This window comes from Argentina silus, assembly GCF_951799395.1.
Source record: "Argentina silus genome assembly, chromosome: 2".
Lineage (NCBI taxonomy): Eukaryota > Metazoa > Chordata > Actinopteri > Argentiniformes > Argentinidae > Argentina > Argentina silus.
In genome coordinates, this window is record NC_139656.1 from 29,945,614 (window position 1) to 29,965,714 (window position 20,101).

Sequence of the window (20,101 nt, forward strand, 5' to 3'; positions counted from 1 at the left end):
TAGTAGAGTGTTCCTAACAAGAGATCTAAGAGATATATCCAGACCTACATGTTATTACATGACCCCCATCACTGCCTCTAGCCATTGATTAAATAAATGGTGCAACATTGAATAAATGTACAATAAAACATGCTCTGTCTCTCCTCATATCTCGATCTCTCAGGGTTTAATGGTGACTAAGAGAGGCAGATGAGCTTATCCATCCCCAGGCTGTTGCCTACTGTACAGTATATTGCATTGCTCTCAGATGGAGGTTTAGAATCAAATTCCAGGCATGCTTTCGCTGTGCCACTCCATGGTCACGAGCTGTCTGTAGTATCTGAGTTATTGAATCCAAGCACAGGGCAAATAACATTTGTGCTTCATATTGGACTCAGTCAAGTATTCACTTGACGTGTTGCATGTGAAAGGGAAGAGAGAGTCCATGAATCAGGCTTTCTCTAAACATATATTTAAAGAAACAGTGATATCCCTTTGTGTATTTTCCTCTATTAAACATTGTCTGGATAGCTACCGTCTACTATACTATGCTACTATTGTCAATGTTTACCATGTTTGCCGACCAATAAAACCCAATGTCATTAGTGCTTTTCCAAAAACAGATTCTATGCGGTTCAGTGCAACCAACAATTCAATCACTTTGAAAATAAAAGGCAACACAAGATAAATTCCATAGGAAAAATTTATTTATCAATATGCAATATCAGGTTTTCAAACTTGGCTCATGGAACTTTCATCCCATAGTAACTGGTTATGTTGAACATGGGTTGAAGCTGCGTGTGAATGAAAGGCGAAAATATATGAACAATGGAGCAGATACAAAAAAATACAAATGCACTGGGATTGCATACATGTACATGGAAAATAATACTGTATCATGAACAGAAATAAAACAAGGACAATAATGACTTGGCGAGGCAGAGGAAAGTGAACAACCAGTCACACTGCTTCAGGTGTTTCTGTGGTGAGCAGGAAAACCAATCTAACGGATTAACAAACGTTTCTACCCAACTCTTTGTGTTGTTTAAACTCACACTCTTTCTCCATTATGTCGCTAGGCAATGCTGTGATATTATTATTCCTTTGTGTGAATGGCCACCTCACACTGTAGAGGCTGGCTGAACCCAGCTCTGTGGCTGATCGCTGAGGAAACGTCTGGGGGTTGGGGTGCTTTCTCATTAGAGAAAACCAGAGATAATATTTTGATAATCTGCGGAGGTCAAGAGAGCGTCTCCATTTCGCCCTGAGGGCTGACGAAGAGAGTGAGATAGAGCCATGTATGCTGGCATTATTTATTTCTCAAAGTTGCAAGCTCAGCAGAGAGCTCCAAGAGAGCTGTTCCTTCTTCCCCTCAGATTATTATGACTGGAAAAGAAATTACTGTATCCTTTCTCTATGAGACCCGTCAGAAGGTTTGAAAGATGTCCTGATTTCTGTTGATTCAAATTTGCATAATCCAAATGAGTTTCACCTGTGAAAAAGAGAGCTGGGGGCATTTTCATACAGTCAGACTTATCTTGATCAAAACATCAGGGCATCAGGTATTTCAACTGGTTGTTCACCTACCCTTTTTAAAGTCCAATAACAGTTCCATTGATTTCAAGGGGTGACTATGTCAGAAAAAAATAAATTGAGTGTACAGCTAAGTGTCTACCCTTTCCTAGGTTTCTTATCCAACCCCACCCATCCATAAACAAACAGTCTTTGACATCAAAAATGAAACTTGAGGGAACAAAGGTCTCTCATGCTGAATGTATGTGATGAATGAATGTTAAGATTTATTTTCCTCCTTGCAATACCTGGCACTTGAACACCCGCTCTAAGAGATTTGTGTCACCTATTCTTCGCTATTAAAAAAATCAAGATTTATACAAAATGTCTTTTTAAAAAAAGACATCTATTTACAAAATTCTGCATTAAAAAAACTAATCATATGTTCATAAATGGGGCTCTATTAAATGTCACTTTTAAATGTAACTTTTTTTCCACATATTTACATTATTATAGGCCATTGAACTACCATATTAAACAAAATCAAACAAATAATAAAGAAGCAGTAAAAGGGACATCATGTTAATTCTAGGCTCAATTATAAAGAACATTGGGTGCTGTGATTGTGTTACTTGGAGATCATACAATGGTGTATACATTATCCTTAAATAATTGTGAGTGTTATCATTGTGTATTCAAATACGTTTACTCAATGACAAACCACACTCAACAACAATACAATGTGTTTATGGGTTAGGGTTCCATGTCTAAATCATTTGGATTCTGTTTGTCTCCCACCATTTGTCTTATTCTCATCAGTTTTGAGTTGTGCAGTATAACTGTTTGAAACAAACAAGCTACATATTTTCAAAACGTTCAAAATGTAAAAAAAAAAAATTGAATTCAAAATCAGTCATGAGTCATTTTTGCATGGTTTTCAGGACACTGGGAAGGCAAACAGTTTATTTTTTTAGGCCCTTTTCAAGCAAATAAATTTGAATGTATCTCAACCGATTCCAATTGAAAATGCATGTGTATATTCTAGTCAGTCATAATTATGGTGAGTCTGCTCTCTCTGAGGAAAAATGTCAACATACTAGTGACTGCTCAGCCTCTTAATAACTTAAAATAATCTCAATGTTAACAACATGAAAATAAAATATTTCCTAGTAACTTCTAAATACATGACAGTTTCTATCTATTGTTTCAAAATCAACACGCTTGACAAAACAATGGGAGCCACTTCAGTACATGTAGATAAGATATTCAGAGAGAAAACATAAGTGTATGTGATGATTGATACTGAAAACAATTTGGTACCAGGGTAATCTTCACTGATCTTTGAGGTTGTCAAGTGATAGGAATGCTAGGTCATAATTTATCCTGAACACACAAGAGACGTTTCAACAACAGGTTCCCTTCTACCAAAACAGCAATGAATGTTAGAAAAGTCAATGTGAATTTTGTGAACTCATTGTGGGAAAATGTAGAGGTTTACAGACATTGAAACTGTGGTAACAATGTTTTACTGTTTTATGACCAGGAACAGCATAAGATATATGTATTGTATAAAAGTGTGTGTAACAATTTGTATGATGGAGCAAATTACATTTTGTCCTCACAAATCTGTTGTTATCTTACAAAAAAAAGGGAATGGAGTTGGCTGCTAAGCTCTTTCCATTATCATCTGTTCTCCTTTTTATGGATATGTACAACACATATGTTTGATATTACCTGCACCCAGCACTACTCATTTGGAGCACACAACCATCCAAGCACCATGTCTCTGCAATTATGAATTCAGACTATAAGAATGTAGCATCTCATGTATTCCATTGTCTCTTGAAGCAATACTATCTCTACAGAAGAAATACCATCAGGTGAACACAAATCATTCCCTCAGAAGCCTTCCAACTCCTCTGAGAGCACGGACTTGAGGTGGGAACGAAAAGCTCTGCCCCTTCGATAACATCTTAATTGCTTCCACACTTTTTTTTTGCTCATACAAATTTGATCTTGTTATTCTTGTTCACCGAGGGGAAAGCTCTGGGCTAATTTAAAGAGGAGAGAGTTAATATGGAAAACCCCAGAGGCTATTCAGACACAGAAGTGACCTGTCATTTTGAAACATAACCTTTATGTTTTCTTTAAATTGATTTCAGTCATGATGACCTCTCACTGTGATTAAGTATGAGCTATTTGTCTTTCATTAATTCATATCCAGGGTGAGACACTCTGTAGGCTCTTTTTCCCCCAGAGTTGCATACCTGACTTTGCCTGTTCAGACAAGCTAAGACAAGCAGAGTAGGAGACATGTATTTAACAGAATTATGTGATCTAGGCTAGTATAGGTGTTAATTGTTTTATTAACAGAAAGAGTGGGCAACCTAAACATAGTCATGAAAGCCCAATATTCCCTACACGTGGCAAACTATCAGTAAAGGATACATGAAAAATATTAACATTTACCGTAGTATAGTATGTATTAACTAGATATTCAGCAGAAAAGAAATACAATGTTGAAGGAGCAGACACCGGTGAAAAGGGGGGTACAGTAGGTGAATGATAAAAAACAAACCAATAGTGCAGGTAAAACAACACATTCTTGTGAAAGGGAAGTGTGTTATGATATGTCGTCACACTGCCTTTTGTTCTGTTTGGGAGCAAACCATGGAAGCCCCATGAGTGACAGCCCCACTGCAGGGTCCTTTCTTGTTTACTACTGTATACCCTGTTTGTCTCCATAGTCAGAGGCTTCTCTACTCCATAGGCTTGACCATTTTACCAATCTCCTTTCTGACACATAGAATAGCAAAACTCAGATTATTTTATATTTCTAGCCCCCTCCAAAACCTGCCTTTGACCTATCGAGAAACATACAAAATGTTTCAACTACTGTGTCCATGACAACCTTTTTTCTCATTTCTGTTATTGTGTCACTATTTTTGAACATCACAAGTGTCTTTCAACATCAGACGGACAAGGTAGTAGAAAGGTAGACCAGAGAATTCCTCTCTATGAACACACAGCCTAGAGAGACGAGTATCTGCCTCAGACCTTGTAGTAAATGTTGGCTGGGCTCTGCGGGGGCATCTCCTGAACTATATAGACGGGATGGCCGTAGTCCCCGCTCACCTTCTCGTAATGGGGACAGTAGTTGTTTTCTGTAGTCCGTAGCGGGATGATGATGTCGCTGGGTTCCGAGCCAGCGTTGCCAGAACATTTGGGGCCGGCCAGCGTGCTGAGTGACAGAGCTGTCGTCCTCTGCTGGGTGTGCTTCCGGTTCCTCTTCCGTAGCTTGATCAGCAGGACAATGAGGATGATGATGATCAGGAGGAAGATAACACATCCTGCTCCAATGGCAGCAAAAAGCGCTGGTTTGGAAGTAAAGATACCCTCTGCCGAGTTGGAATTGTTTTCCTGGTTCATGGTGTCTGTAGGGGGGAGAGAAAAGAATATCTTAGTGGCAGAGAAAGAACGCAGGTCTACTTGGCAACCTGTCAGAGAAAGCTGCAACTGTTGCTGATCTGGCAAATAATTCCTATTTTCTCATGATACTGTAGATGTGGAACCCTGCGATTGGCAAATGGGGAGTCTCAATGAAGAGAAAACGAGGCTTCTATATTTCCCCCTGAATTGACTGAGTAGCTTGGGGCTTCCTGACTGTGTGGCATTTGTGAACATGTGGGGGTGTCGGTTTTCCACACATGATAGCTCATTTCTTCTTGGCATGCATCCTGAGAGAGAGAGAGGGGAGGATTAAACTGTGTATGTTTAGCCATATGTTAAAACTCCACATGAGGGTTAAGGAAGAGAAACTGTATAAACGTATGTTACCGGCTGCAAGGGAAAAGAAAACACCAGTCTCTCATTAGACATAGACGATGAGGACTGAGTCCAATTAGAGTGGCATGCCGATTTCCTGTGTGGTCCTGAAGCTCCCTCCCTAACCCTTCCTCACTATTTATACTCCCCTGCATCCCAGTCAGGGAAGGCTGGTGGAGGCAGAAATCGGAGGACAGGCTCATTGTAATGCAAGGAATGGAATGAGGAATGCTATCAAACGCACGTTTGACACCATTCCTCATTCCATACCATGCATTATAATGAGTCTGTCATCCGATTTCTACCTCCACCGGCCTCTCCCGACCAGTGCTGTGAGCCCAGTCTGTTCCCTGCCCAACATTTGACTCTCCAGAATTATGCACAGCTTTTATTTGTTTCATTTTGCAGTGTAAGACGACCCTGAGGGGAAAAGGAGGAGAGGAGATGAAAATCCCATTTCAAAGTTGACAGCTGGAAAAGCAGCAGATCTTCCTTGAGATCAGAAAGCCGAATGTGTGTGTTGAAAGCCATGAGGCTTCGCCAGTCTCTGCCTGTTTTTGGTTTTCGGGTTTATATACTGTACTTAAGAAAAAAAAAGGTTGAACACAGAGTTGGACACAGCAAAGACCCGTTTGTTCCTCCGACATGAATGAAGCCAAGACCACCTGCTATTTAATGACTGAGAGAATGTTAATGTCACATTGAACATTGGTTTTCTTCAAGATTGGTCTGTATGATGTTAAAACAGTCAAATTATTCAAATGACTTTGGCTGCATTCATTTTCTGATTTGCACCTACAATACTGTATTCCCATGCCAACACTTCTGAATGTCCTGAATAATTTATCGAGATCTATTCTGGCCATCTAACACAGTTTAATTTAGATGCTGAGCATGAGTGACTCTACGTGTTATTTATAATGTGTTTTCCTCACATAGAGACTCTTTAGGCTTCCAAAGAGCTTAATGGCTCAGTAAAAAAAGTGCATACAAATTAAAAATAGGTATTACCTCTTTGTATTACAGAGGCAACACACCATTTTATCTTGATATCGACTCAATGATTGGCAGAGGGAAGCAGTTTCTATAGATAAAAGCATTTCTCTGCTACATTGAGCAGATACAGATGGTATCTGCACTCCTGTGTCAAGGCGTAGCAAAGCCTCTGAAAAACAAAGAGCAACCATTGTACAAGGGTAGCTCACAGTATCTTTTCACTTAAGCAGGGGGATAAGCCCTCCCAAAAGTATCCCCCAAATGTTTCAATGTTGAAGTATTTGTAAGTTGAAACATATCATTTTGGTTCTGCTGGCAGCTCTGACCATAATCCCATGCATATTTTGTCTGCTGTCCTGATTGGCTAGCCAACATTCAGCTGTGGAGCTGTGCAGACAGGCATGATAAACTGTGAACCTTTATTACATTCCTCTTCACCCAAGGTATGAGAGATGTGGGGAAGTCAGACCCAACAGGTTGTTATGGAAGAGCGTTCCCTTCATAAAAAGTTAAAGGAATACGACAGAAACAAAAAGTTCAAAGCAACACACATCAAGAAAAAAGGACTGCCAAACCTTTGCATTGACAGAAAAACCCACTGTGGGAGACTTTGGCAGTTTTCCAGGATGAGAGGGAAGGCCTTTTTTTTCTTTCTCAGAACATCTGATTTTATTTTGTCCTGCAGCAGATCCAAGATCTCTAGGGCCCAAATTACTTTCTAAACCTGTATAAACTCCCCGACAAAAATAAAATACTGTTCTGGTGACTGAAACCCAAGCAAAACAAATACAAATGGATATATCTAATGGGCTGAAACCCTGCTGACTGGTTTTATAGTCTCTGATAATCTTAACATCTAAGCTGAGTAGCCATGGTTTCAATTTTTCATTACCACACTTGAGTACCATGTCTATCCACATTACTACTCAGCATAATTAAAAAAAGTGTAACTTTCACAAACCAAACCAAATCATGTATGTGTGTGTGTGTGTGTGTGTGTGTGTGTGTGTGTGTGTGTGTGTGTGTGTGTGTGTGTGTGTGTGTGTGTGCGCGTGCGCATGCAGCTGCACATGACTGTTTGTGTGTGTCTGTGTGCGTGTGTGTGAATTGCAGAAAGAATGCAGTAACATTGGTTTCAGGTTGCAAAACCATGGCATTTTGGCATTGAATGTTCCAGTCAAATCTTGAACATCAGTGATGAGTGAGAGTAGAGCCCAGGGAAACAGCCTTCAGTATCCTCACCTGTGTTGCCTGGCTCCATGGCGCCATTCCTCTCCTTCTTCTTAGATGGGCTGGTGGTTGTTTCTTTCTCCGGGTACGGCTTGTCTGTTATCACAGGGTCCGGTACAACCGTGTTTGGGTCTGAAATTTTGACAATGAGAGGCAATATAGTTATTTAGTGGATTCCAATGTGAATACTGTCAATGCTGATGATCCTTTAATACCTTTTAACAATACATTTTTTAAATGGGGGATTGGAGTGGGGGCTATAAAAAGTAAATTACTTTGGCCCCAAGTAGTCAATGGCATACTTTCATGATGTCAAACTATTCATGATGTCATTATTACAACCAATGAATATAAATTCATTCAGGACACTCATGTCAGTTTAACCATTTACTTCATGAAAATGAAGCTTGGTGTAATTGGATGGCTCCGCTCTGTGTAGCTCCCTGCCTGGAGTTAAACTACCACAACATACAAGCATACAATATGGCAGAGAACCTGTGGCTTATCAACCCCCCCCCCCCCCCCCCCCTGTAGGTAGGCTACATACAGAGTGAATGAGCAGATGGAGGCTGGGGGTGGTGGCTGGAATGACCACAAAAACTTACTCTCATAGCCAGTGCAATATTCACACTGTTGAATGCTATGGAGGAGCATTAACTAGGCTGCTTTTAAGCCTCTGCCCCTTTGAACATTTGATGATGTTTTTACACATACGTGTGAACCAGCTGTTCCATCACCTGACAGACAGCTGCAATGTAGAGTGCCCTGCCTGAACTAACGCGATGCTCAGTGACAATCTCTGCTATACTTTGCCAAATTAAGCAATAAGAAATAAATATAACGTGTCCCCACATTAGTACCTTTTTTATGGTTCCCTGCATGCCATGTGGAGGTCTATGGGTATAAGACTGAGTACACTGGCATTAAAGGCAATGCCATCTAACTGGCAAATCATTGAAGTGTACATATGCTTTACTGCCTCTCCTCAGAGAACCTGATGATCACTTTACTATCACTCAAATGTAAAGGATAATTAGAAGATATCTGTCACAATTGTTCTATGGCTGACCCTTTTTAGGGTTTACAGTATGATCTGAACATTATCAGGGTGATTTTCAAAGAAACTTAAAAGCTGATGAACGTGCACATTTTCCTGCACCCACACTGTGCCTATGTACAGTGCATTCTGTAAGTATTCAGACCCCTTCACTTTTTCCACATATTGTTACGTTATACAGCCAGTCTGAATACTTATGTAAATGTGATATTTCAGTTTTTTATTTTTAGCTTTTTTTGGCTTTGTCATTATGGGGTATTGTGCGTAGATTGATAAGGGGAAAAATTTGAATTTAATCCATTTTAGAATAAGGCTGTAACATAACAAAATGTGGAAAAAGTGAAGGGGTCTGAATACTTTCCGAATGCACTGTATATACATATATACATATAATATTATATTTTTTGGGTCGCATCTTTGTCTGCCGATAAAGCAATTGAAATGCCATTTTACCCAAGTATGGTGTGCCACATCCCACCCTGGTGCAACTTTTCCAGGGATGTATGTGCATACATCTTGAGGCATGAGGTGCAAATATCATACAAGCATATTTTCTGAAAACGACAACCCTCTCTGCGAGCCAGGCGCAGTTGGAGCGAAGAGGTGTTTATGCACCATATCGTCACTTTTGAAATTGGCCAAAAGCACAAGTCGGGCTCAAACCTCATATTACGCTTGCGTATTAACTTCCGCCCGCTTGAAAATCACCCTGTATGCCTTTACATGAAGCAATGTGTAACATAAAAATTCAAGTTTGGCAGTTTGATAATAGTGAACAGACCTTTTTGGCCAGACTGCTAAATGCTGGTCACTAAAGCGCAGCACACCATGGGGCTGTCAACAACCACTGAAGAATCTTCGTACCCCAAAATCCCCCAATTTCACAAGACTTTAACTTGACAGATTGTTTTGTGAAGACATTCTATCCACACCCATACTGTATCAACATACAACTTGAAACTCAATTCACATGCATTTTAACAGTGGACACTGAATTTTTTGCTCTCAAAACAGTCTCAATTCTTCGTGGCATTGATTCCACAAGATGTTGGAAACATTCCTTTGAGATTCTGGTCCATGATGACATGATTGCATCATGCAATTACTGCAGATTTTTCAGGTGCACTTTCAAGCTGTGAATCTCCCGTTCTATCACATCCCAAAGGGGTTCTAATGGATTCAGATCCGGTGACTGGGAATACCACTGAAGAACACTGAACTCACTGTCATGTTCATGAAACCAGTTTGAGACAACTTTTGCTTTGTGACATGGTGCATTATCATGCTAGAAGTAGCCATTAGAAGATGGGTAAATTGTGGCTATGAAGGGATGCACATGGTCAGCAACAATAGTCAAATAGGCTGTGGCATTCAAGCGATGATTGATTGTATTAATGGGCCCAAAGTGTGCCAAGAAAACATTCCTCACACCATTACATCACCTCCACCATGAGAAGGTGTACATGTGTTCCTAATAAAGTGTTGGTCAGTGTATATCCAGATTGGTCTTATTCCTCATCATTTACATTTTTGTAAAAAAAATAAAAAATAAAAAATAATAATCGTCTTTTACCGGAAAAGCTTTGTTAAAGATTTTGCATTATTTCAAGTTGTTGTGGACTTTGCATTGGATGTGTCAACATAATAAAGGCGTTGAGACCTTAGGCAAACACGCAACTGAATGTACTTTGACCATATTATTTGTGGCAACAGAGCCAGCGACCAGCCGAGAATACGAACCAATCCTTAGGCAAACACGCAACTGAATGTACTGTGACCTTAAGGTTGTGGAGTCACTGCTCCAAACCCTGAAGAAATAAACCTTTGCATTCCAACTGCAACTGCCTGCACGTGAGAAATCAGTTTATTATGTATCTAATCTTTTTACTGTTTCCTAGCTCCTATTATAGTCCCACCCTGTATATTGAACATAGCTTAACACTAACCCTAACGAGTCTTGAGACAGACAAAGGGACAGTCCAACTATTCTCATTATTATCTCAAATAAGCTATAAAAACAATCCCGTCTAAGCGGTGGAAGGCCATGAGAATCGTATCGGCAGTCCCCTCCCTTTTGTGCTGTGTTTGTTTTGTATGTGTGGACCCTGACGAAGGGATTCAGACCAATCCTGACACTCCGCCAGGCCAAACAAAGGTCTCTGTAGAGACCTGTGTGAGTCGGCCAGTATAAGAGCGAGGGGTTTAGCAGAGCGAGAGTGCACGTGATGAGTGATGGTATCTATATGGAGGCCTCCAGTTTTTTCCGGCGGTCTCATCTGTTCCACGCGGCCGACCGTGCATGCCGCTATATGTCTCTATTCCTTCATCACATTGATTTCTGCTGAAATGGTTTCGCGTCGGCCTTGTAATCCACTGTCAGCTTGGTAATTTATTGAGACAAATGCGTATACATGTTGCACAGTCTTATTTATAAAAGCCACTCAGGGCATGCCATGGCAGATTAGACAGCCTGGGAACCCTTGACCCACTTATCTCGATGCATTGACATTCTCTTAAGCAGCACTCGAAGGCTGCTGGCTCATTTGGATAACAATGTCAACACTTATTTGAGTTTGTGACAGAGTGTAAGAGACTATGTTTCAAATATGGTTCAGTGAGTGAGAGTGTGGGAGATACCTGGGCTCTGCAGCAACGTTATCCCATTCATCTTAGATCACCTTCAAAATCACAATAACAGGTACTTTAACGCTCCCCGTAATGCATTGAATATTTCTACAGACACTTTCATTTTCTCAGCCTACAGTTATTATTATGGTATGTGTGAGGAAGTGCCTCAGTGCGTGTCTGTCTGTACTTGTTGAGGAGTTATTTTCTTTTTTATCTTTCCCCCTCTCAAAACTGGCGAAGTCTGAGGCCCTCATTTTACGAGAGATGAAGTCACTGGGCGACTCTCCACACACTGTGAGCGGCTGAGTGGAGTATCTTCAGTAAAAAGAACCCACGCCCGGGGTGTCTGTCTTTATGAACAATAGCTCATGAAATGCTCCTCTTCTATCTCAGCCCCATACAAAGCTTCCATTATCACTCATCCATCCTGCCTGCCTCTATTGTGAGGGCATTTTACAGCTTTTTTTTTTTTTTTGTGTGTGTGTGTGTGCATTCCAGCCGACCCTCGCTGAGAGACGCTGACGACTCACCCTGGCCCACTTTCATGATGATCTTCATGGAGAGGGTGTTGCAGACCCCCCCCTCCCGGTTCTCCAGCCCCTCCAGGGTCCCATTGGAAGTCGCTGTGATGAGAGACAGGAAATAGGGTAAATGGAACATAAATAATAATTACAGCCACTCAGAATTAATGTACAGCGTGATTGTTCATTCATGAGGAGAATATTGTAATTGATATATATATATCACACATGCACAGATATATCAAAATGATTCAATAGGATCACAAAAAAAACCACATCAAAAGTTGGTATGAAGAAATTAAGAAATGCAATGTCATCTCAAAAATACTTGTTTAACCCCATAATGTAAGTATAGTTGTTGTTGCTTACAAAAGGTTTACATTTTTTCTAAACCAACACTGGAAATGCCAGTTCAGGCTTGTGCTTGCATTAGCACCATAGAAATACAAGGCTCTATACATTATCCTTGTGTGTGCTGCTTATATCTGTACATGGGGAAGGAAATGGATGATGAAAAACCCCTTGAGTGGGCTCTCCTCTTACTAAGACATGGCTGTGATAGTAATCTGATCCCACGGGAATGCGGTGGCTTTCAAAACACTGCTGAAATCATACATGTGGAGAGGGAGGTGTACACGATGCATAGTCCAACATTTTTATGTGTGGTAATCACATTTTACCCCAGCCCCCCACCTCTCTTTCTCTTTCCCCTCCACCCCAGTGCTTAAAGAGCTTTTTGTTCTTTCCTTTTTTGCTGAAGAAATGTACCAAACATTTGGCAAGGCAAGTTATGCCAGAAGCAATTACGTCGAGCTGCAAATGCCAGGGGCTTAGCTTTCTCTTTGGGCATGCCCTGTAATTAGAGACTGGGTGGCACAGTGGCCTAAAGCCCTTATCTCTGAGGGACTTTCCTTCAAATCAATATCCACTCAGAGGAGCTGAAGAGGGAGAGGCGATGGCCGGTAGGGCCTCCAGTAGGGGGGGATGGGGAATGACACTCTATTCTGAGTTGGGACAGAAAAGAGACAAGGAATGTGAATATGGATTGGGATCTCCATAATGCTTTCGGTCCATAGATACGAGGGGGGCGTTTTTTTCCATGCCAGTGAAATCTGGTGCCCCGCCCAAGCCTCGTTTGATTCTTTTCAGACCCACTCCATGGGTATTCTCACCTCAAAAACCTCCGCTTTTTTTCTCCATCTGCTCCATTCTCCCACTCACAACGCACTAAAGGGAAGGCTACCTTATTAACTGGTCCAGATTCCCCCCTCATTAAGAGTCATGAATGAGTTGCCGTGTAGGAGAGTGTTTGACTAATAAGGTCCCTCTCCAAGAGAATCAAAGGCCCCTCTCAGTGGAGCTGAGGAACAATGGCGGTGGGCTGGTGAGAATGGGCAACGTGGCGCTGCTCCAGCCAAGGTATCCCACCACAGCAGCGGCTCAAATCCCCATCGCTCCACAACACAGAATGGGAGGCCGGTAGACCTGATTTTCCCTCTTTTGTACACATTTTGTTTTTAATTTGTCAAGGATGCAATTAGAAGACAGCGCCCACAAAAGCTGGGTTCAAGACAAACAATTTCTGATGGATTCATTAAAATGGAGTAGCCAAACAGAACAAAGTTTGAATTGGGATAGCTGTTTTACAGTCAAATTGAAGAGCCTACACCCAATTACCAGCAAACAATTTTCTAATGAAAATCCTGAATACAGTATACTGGCAGCTTAAGTATGGCCAATCAAGAAACGTTAATTGTAAACGATTCATTAAGGTAAGGCGCTTGAAAGGTGCAGTGAGACAATCTCATTGTCTATTCGGCCATGTAGGGATTAAGCAGTAGAAGCCAGCCTTGTCCACCCACTGACCTGAGCTGATTCCATTACCTGCATTACCTCCTTCAGATTGCATGGTCTACCATGCAGGGGGGGATGACGGCGACACAATTCATTAGTCTCTTCTTATTGCATTAGCCATGAAGTAGACTGTCCACGTTTCTATACACCTGCCGTCTTCAACATCCTAATGCTGTCCTGTATTGTCCACCGCTTAGACAGGAATCCCTCTCACTCGATCGATTAATTCAAAACTTTTAAGTCATTATGTTCAATTGGAAAGGCTGTCATCGAATGTGTGGGCTTGTCTCATTACTTTAGGGCACTCATGAGTACGGATGTGAGAGAAAAAAACAAAAACAAGAGCAATCAATAGCTCACAGCACTCAACCCTGAGAACAAATTGTGTTTTAGTTTTCCGAATGGATCCTTAACGCTCTATTAGTGGAGGGGGCAGGCGGGGAGAGGGAGAGAAGCCTGCTGCCCTGAATGATGTCACAACTATTAAGATGCATGGGCCTGGGAGAGGTGCCAGGCTCCGTCCGAGTCGTCATGCACAATGCGAGCGTGCCACCGTACCGCGCCCAACTCTACAACTCTATCCAACAAGGTCTCAGACATACAGCATGAGCTGATCTGCTCTCATCAGAGTAATGGCAAGGCTTGTTTATTAATGTTAATGTTGTCAAAGAAAATCACACTTTCCCTCTGAGACAGATATCAGAAGACAATCAAACATTAATTTTATTTGTCTGCCGATATCTACAAATCTGTAAATTAATATTACTGCAGCGTATACTGTAGATGTACTGTTCATGTTCACCATGGCGTGCAAAAGAGTAACTCTTAGTTGTTCCAGCATTATCAAGTCCAACCTTTGAACTGGGAAACATTTTTTAAGACAGGATATGAAACAGGGTGTTGGGACAGGGTCATCACAAGTCTCTTCTACAGCTGCTGAAACTAACTTCTGTTTTCAAGAGAACTGGGGGTCACATTTCAGAACATGTGGGGGCTCAAAGATTTCTTTGCCTTGGAGTAACATTGGTCATCCACCATCAACATAGCTACTACACATGCCATAAAATGGAGTCTGGAAAAAACAGTACTCTTCTAATGTAAAAGTCAGAAACAATACTGAAATGATGCTAATGAAACATATTCAAGGACAATGTATTTGAGCAGGTTTCTGAATGTTGAACCCAGCTTTACCCAACAGGTCAATATTATCAGTTGATAAACTGTCTAGCCACAGAGCTACCCACAGCCCCCCCCCCCCCCCACACACACACACACACACACATTCTGGAGTGCTGATGAGCTTAAAACAATACTTACATCTGAGAACAAAAAAAACATAAAATCTTATCAAGATATGTAAATGTTTACTTATATGAGAGAGTTGGGACTCCTTAATATATTGTACTTTAAATAAGAATGCCTTAGCTACCATGAGAAAAGGTCACCAATTATAAAAAATCCCCTTGAGAAACTGGAGCCTTTCTGTTTGAATCATAGCATGGTTGTTTGGAGCCTTACCACTGGGGGAGGGAGGCAACTGGCATTAGCACATCATTAATTTGCCAAGAATACGCTCTATATGCTTTAGTGTGCGGCTCAGAGGGAGGCTTCTGTCATGACCGTAAAATAAATGTACTGCTGCTCGAGGTTTCCTCCTTTAGCACCTAATTAATTCAAACATGTTTGCTGTTGATTATTATTATAATTTTTTTTTTTTTTTTTTACTTCTATTTTTTTTACGAGTACAAAACGTCCAACACAAACATGCAGGATCTAGCAGGCTATCGTACTTGCATGCAACATTAAATGTTCTCCTAAACCTTAAACCTAAGAGAACATGGAGTAGACATCTTTACTCATTGTTAAGCATTGTGGGTTTGGCTATGAAACACTATTTTGTTTTCCTGACATTCTTTGTGGTTTGTCCTCATTCAAAGAAAATGCAGAGAGTATCTTCAAAGTTAGATATAATAACTGTTTCACTCTGTAGGCAGCTATGACTTTTCTATTGTGTAGAGCCAATCCCTCATACACACAAATGCATGCTATGCTATTTACAGTAGAGGCTAACAAATTCTCCAAAATGTTTGCCCTTTCTGCACTAAGTAGACACACCCCTAACACTGAAACAACATTTTCAGTTAAATAACTTAAATTTTCACTCATATTGATTTACAAAAAAAAACATGATTGCATAAAAATATAGACATAAGATAGGCTTTACTTCTACACAGTTATGCAGAGCCACATGTGTTCACTGAACAATGTTCACAATCATATATGCATGAATCAACATGTGCATACAAGGCCTTTAACAAACTGAACACGGAAATCTGCGCTGCGAAACCCAATGTATTCATTATTCAACGTTTTTATTCCATATTGCTATACTGTAACAGTAGCCATATCTCAGAACTCTCCAGTACACTGAAGCGATAATGTTTTAGGCCAAGCTACTGCATTCTCCTCTGTGACTTAATGTAAATACTAGTGGCATCCTTGCCCCAAATACAAGGCGATGCATCTGAGCTTCGCCCCATCTGACAGAAACCCAGGTAATCGGTTTCAGTGGTGACAGGACCTTCACCGACCCACCGCTCGCTTTAAACCTCGGGACAGACGGTAAGGGACGGCACAAAGGAAACAAAGCAGAGCAAACACGCCAAAGCACCTTTAAAAGGCCTCGATGACTGATAGGCTTAGGGGATAGAACAGGTCATTGTAAACTAAACTCCAAGATGAGCACTGACACTGTGTTCCTCTAGCAGCCCCCCTGACAGAAACCGGAGTGGTATTCAGCATTCTGAGACAAGGACACGGCTACTCACCGACCCACATCATACATACTGAGACACAGGAGACACTGGGACCTTTGGCAAGCTCTACACCCCAAAATACAAAATATGAATCTCTGGACAATTTAGAGTTTGTTATGTAGTTATAGAAGTATTTAAATGAAATATTGGTATAGGTACTGTACAACTAATATCAATGGCTGAGAAAATCAAGCAGTGAGTTCAGCGGCTCAGTCTTACTTTACCAGTGGGGAGATTCAAGATTTTGCAGTGGGTAAGCTCGTAAGGATGCAACGGTTTTGGTGAGGAAGACATGGTTGTTTTAGAGATGTGAGGGAGGGTGGTTGTGGCCCAAAGCTGCTCCATCAGATCAGGCACAGTTGACCAGCCTGCTGCCAAATTAAGCTGAGGGGCTGGATCGAGGATTTCAGCGTTGCTGCGAGATTACAGCACACTCAGCTCCGGCAATGATATTAAGGACGACCTTTAAATCCCGGGGGCCAGCTGCACCATGGGAGCTGGACCAGGAGGGAGGGAGGGGGGGTGCTCAGTCCTGCAGCAGCCTCTCCAGCTCACATCAGAATGAGACCACACTCACTACTCAACATCACAACCAAAGCCGGGGCTTTGACAGAAATTAAGGGAGACGTTTTTTTAAAAATAATTTCTCCCACTGAACCTGTCAGCAGGCTCCGTGAGGGTGCCCATGCAAGGCGGCTGGAGGTGTGCAGAGGGCGCCTGTGGTTGAACAGACAATTAAATACGGGTTATGAGTGTTGTCTTTTAAGCACATCCGGGACCGGGAGGCCTGTGTTCAATATTTCCACAACAGTGTTCTAGATGAAAATAAACACTCCAGCATGGCAGCAGTAATGAAAGGTCCTCAGATCTGTGTTTTTACTTTTCACAATTGAAAAGTCAACATTTATATCAGCTCCATTTGACTTCATTCATGTAGTGGGTTTGTTGTCTGTGCTTGACAGGGACCAGTGAATAACTAGTTTTGCCCAAAATCCCTCGCTAAATGGGCATGTATGTAATTACATACAGAACCCAGATCAAAGCTGTAACCCTAAAATATGATGCACAGGCATGGTAATTGTTTGCCTTTGGGGAGGCAGCATTTCTGACAGGAATAGTGAGCTGGAGAGATCCCTGTAGACTCGTTCTGGGTCACTCTCCAGCACTGTTGACTGAAACCCAAACTCTGGTGCTGCAGAATGACAGAAGAGACGTTGCCTCTAAGGATCCTCCTGCAAGCTGGGAGTATTTCATTTCACCTGAAGGAAACTACAGAAATAATATACAAGCCTTCAAGAGACACCAGAAAGGTTTCAATGGAAAACTACTGAACTCAACTCACATTTGATACTGCTGAACATGGATTTCAAAGACTCTTTATTCTCAAGGTCATACTAAAAGAAGGATTAATGGAGAATATCATGGTTAAGGGATGTTTTCTTTCATTCTTGTTCAAACTGATGCATACAGAGTGGGATGCAAAGAGCTTTAGTAAAATATTAAAATGAAAAGCTAAACGTGAGAAGAAAATAATGGTGACATATTTATCTGACCTTTTCAGTTGGACAAAAATGTCAGAAACACATATCTATTTCTATTATGCATACCATCTCACAATTCATCATCCTTTACAAATGAAAACTGACAATGAGAACTGTTATTTATGTGTGCAGAATTGAGGTATCCACAAAAACCTTTGAATTAGGCAGTGTTCCCCATGGCATACATTATATATTTTTTCTTTACTTCTTTGACTTTTCCTGCATAAATCTTGGCGCAATTGTAGGGATGGAAATTGCATGTTACGAGAATGGTTTATCCTCGCATACTGTATCCCTTTTCTTCCAGTGGTGAGAAGCTGCCAGCATTCCAATACTGGGACTGAAGTGTGTTAGTGTCCATTCAGTCTTCCTCCCATAGGCAGATGTGATATCTAGTATACTGCCAGCTGGATTTTATATTCTCTCTTTTTCCATGGGGACAACTCAAAACTTAAATCCTCCAGCCTACACGGCCTGATGGTAGCGCCATCCCTCACCACATCAAGTCATGTGACCATACTGTAGGGTAGTCTTTGGTGAGAGGCAAAGCAACAAAAAAAGTTTTTTTCACAATAATGCTTCTCAATGTTACATCAATTTGGAGGGGAAGGCAAGACGACAAAATACTCTTACAGGGCACACACACACACACACACACACACAAACACGCACACGCAGATACTAATACTGCACTTAATCCACCAATACACAGCTTCCCCAAACATTTGTGTCTGCCCTCGCTCCCCAGCTACTGTGCTGAGTGTTTTGTAATTTGATATTTGAACTTGAGCAAATTGTCTCTGATGGGAAACACATAAAAGTGTCATGTGGTCCCCCACCCGGCAGGATGTTCATTGAACCAATAGACTCCACTAATTTCCATAGACAAATCACAGCCTCCCAGCACTGGTCCTGAATATACGCTTATCTTTTATTTATGTTCAAGTGATGGATGTTTAAATGAGAAAAACGGCATCTTAACTTGCACCCTGTGAAGTCTCACCATTCATTTTCGACAGGATTGACAGCGCTGGGACTAAACAGCTCCCTAAAAATCCAATAGATGCCAGGAGAATTTATGGATTGGAGCAAATGGTGCAATGAGATAACAGTGGGACACAGAGGCTGAGATTGCAAACCTTATCAGGTCCTTATACTTTGGAAAAAATGGAGCTGCACCCAAACTGGGAAAGGGAATACTGGTGTATAGAAACACATTGTACTTGCGTGTGGAGGTGGGGATGGTTGATGTTTTTCTTTCCCTCAATTTCTTTCTCTTAATATAACCCTAACCCTTTTTGAAGAAAAAAGCAAACCATGGGCAGTATCTGCTAAAAAGACAAATAAAAACCCCCACATAAACTGAACCATAAAAGCTGTTCAAAGCGTAATCCCACAGCAATCTCTACAGGGCCTCTGAGGACATTGTATTGAGGACATTGTCCAACAGTGTGGGTGGTACACAAGCCTGTCCCCATCGCACAGCCTAAGCAGAATACTTGACATGGCATCTTTTCCAGCACACAAAACAGCAGGAAGCGCATGATGAAGCGTACTTAGACAATTATCTCAGAGTTACTCTTGTTTCGGTGACTCTGAGGTCTGAGCAGACATATTCTCCAAAGGACTTGCAATCATCTACTCTACAGGGACGTCAACACTCTGAGCTATCGTACCAAGACCGAAGTCCGTCCATCAACATCAAATCAACAGAAACTCCACCTTAACACGTTCACATGGCTCTTCATGTCATTTTGTTTCTACAGATAGAAACAAAATGGCCAAGTGTCCCCCGAGAGCTTATTTACAGCTAACCTCAGGAGTAATTATAGGAGGAAGTCAGCAGAATATATTTCTATGGGTCTGTGGACATTTTGGACAAAAATTGGACATTTTTTTTATTGAGACTCGATACCCACTTTAGCACGTCTACGGTACAGTATTTGTTTTGAGCAACAATAGAGAACTTTGGATTTCGGGGAAAAACACCCTCCAAGCTGTGACTCTTTGATGTCTCTCACCAAAGATAAATGAGAGAAGATTGGGGTGTGCCCTGTTTTCCCCCCCCTGTGCTCCTTCTCTGTGATGGATCTGACAGTACTTGCACTGACCTTTTCATAGTGCCCTTCTGATTCTATCGAT

The 20,101-nt window shown here is 41.4% G+C and overlaps 1 protein-coding gene across 1 annotated transcript in view; it reads right to left on the reverse strand.

The window, feature by feature from the left end:
• Positions 1-710: 710 nt before the first annotated feature.
• efnb1 (ephrin-B1) overlaps positions 711-20,101 on the reverse strand; it is a 51,375-nt gene continuing 31,984 nt past the window's right edge. The window contains exons 3-5 of the mRNA XM_083684865.1: positions 11,758-11,850; positions 7,555-7,674; positions 711-4,925 (exon numbers count right to left, since the gene is read on the reverse strand). Coding sequence (XP_083540991.1) covers positions 4,543-4,925; positions 7,555-7,674; positions 11,758-11,850 — 596 coding nt within the window. The 3' untranslated portion in view covers positions 711-4,542. The remainder of the gene's footprint in view (positions 4,926-7,554; positions 7,675-11,757; positions 11,851-20,101) is intronic.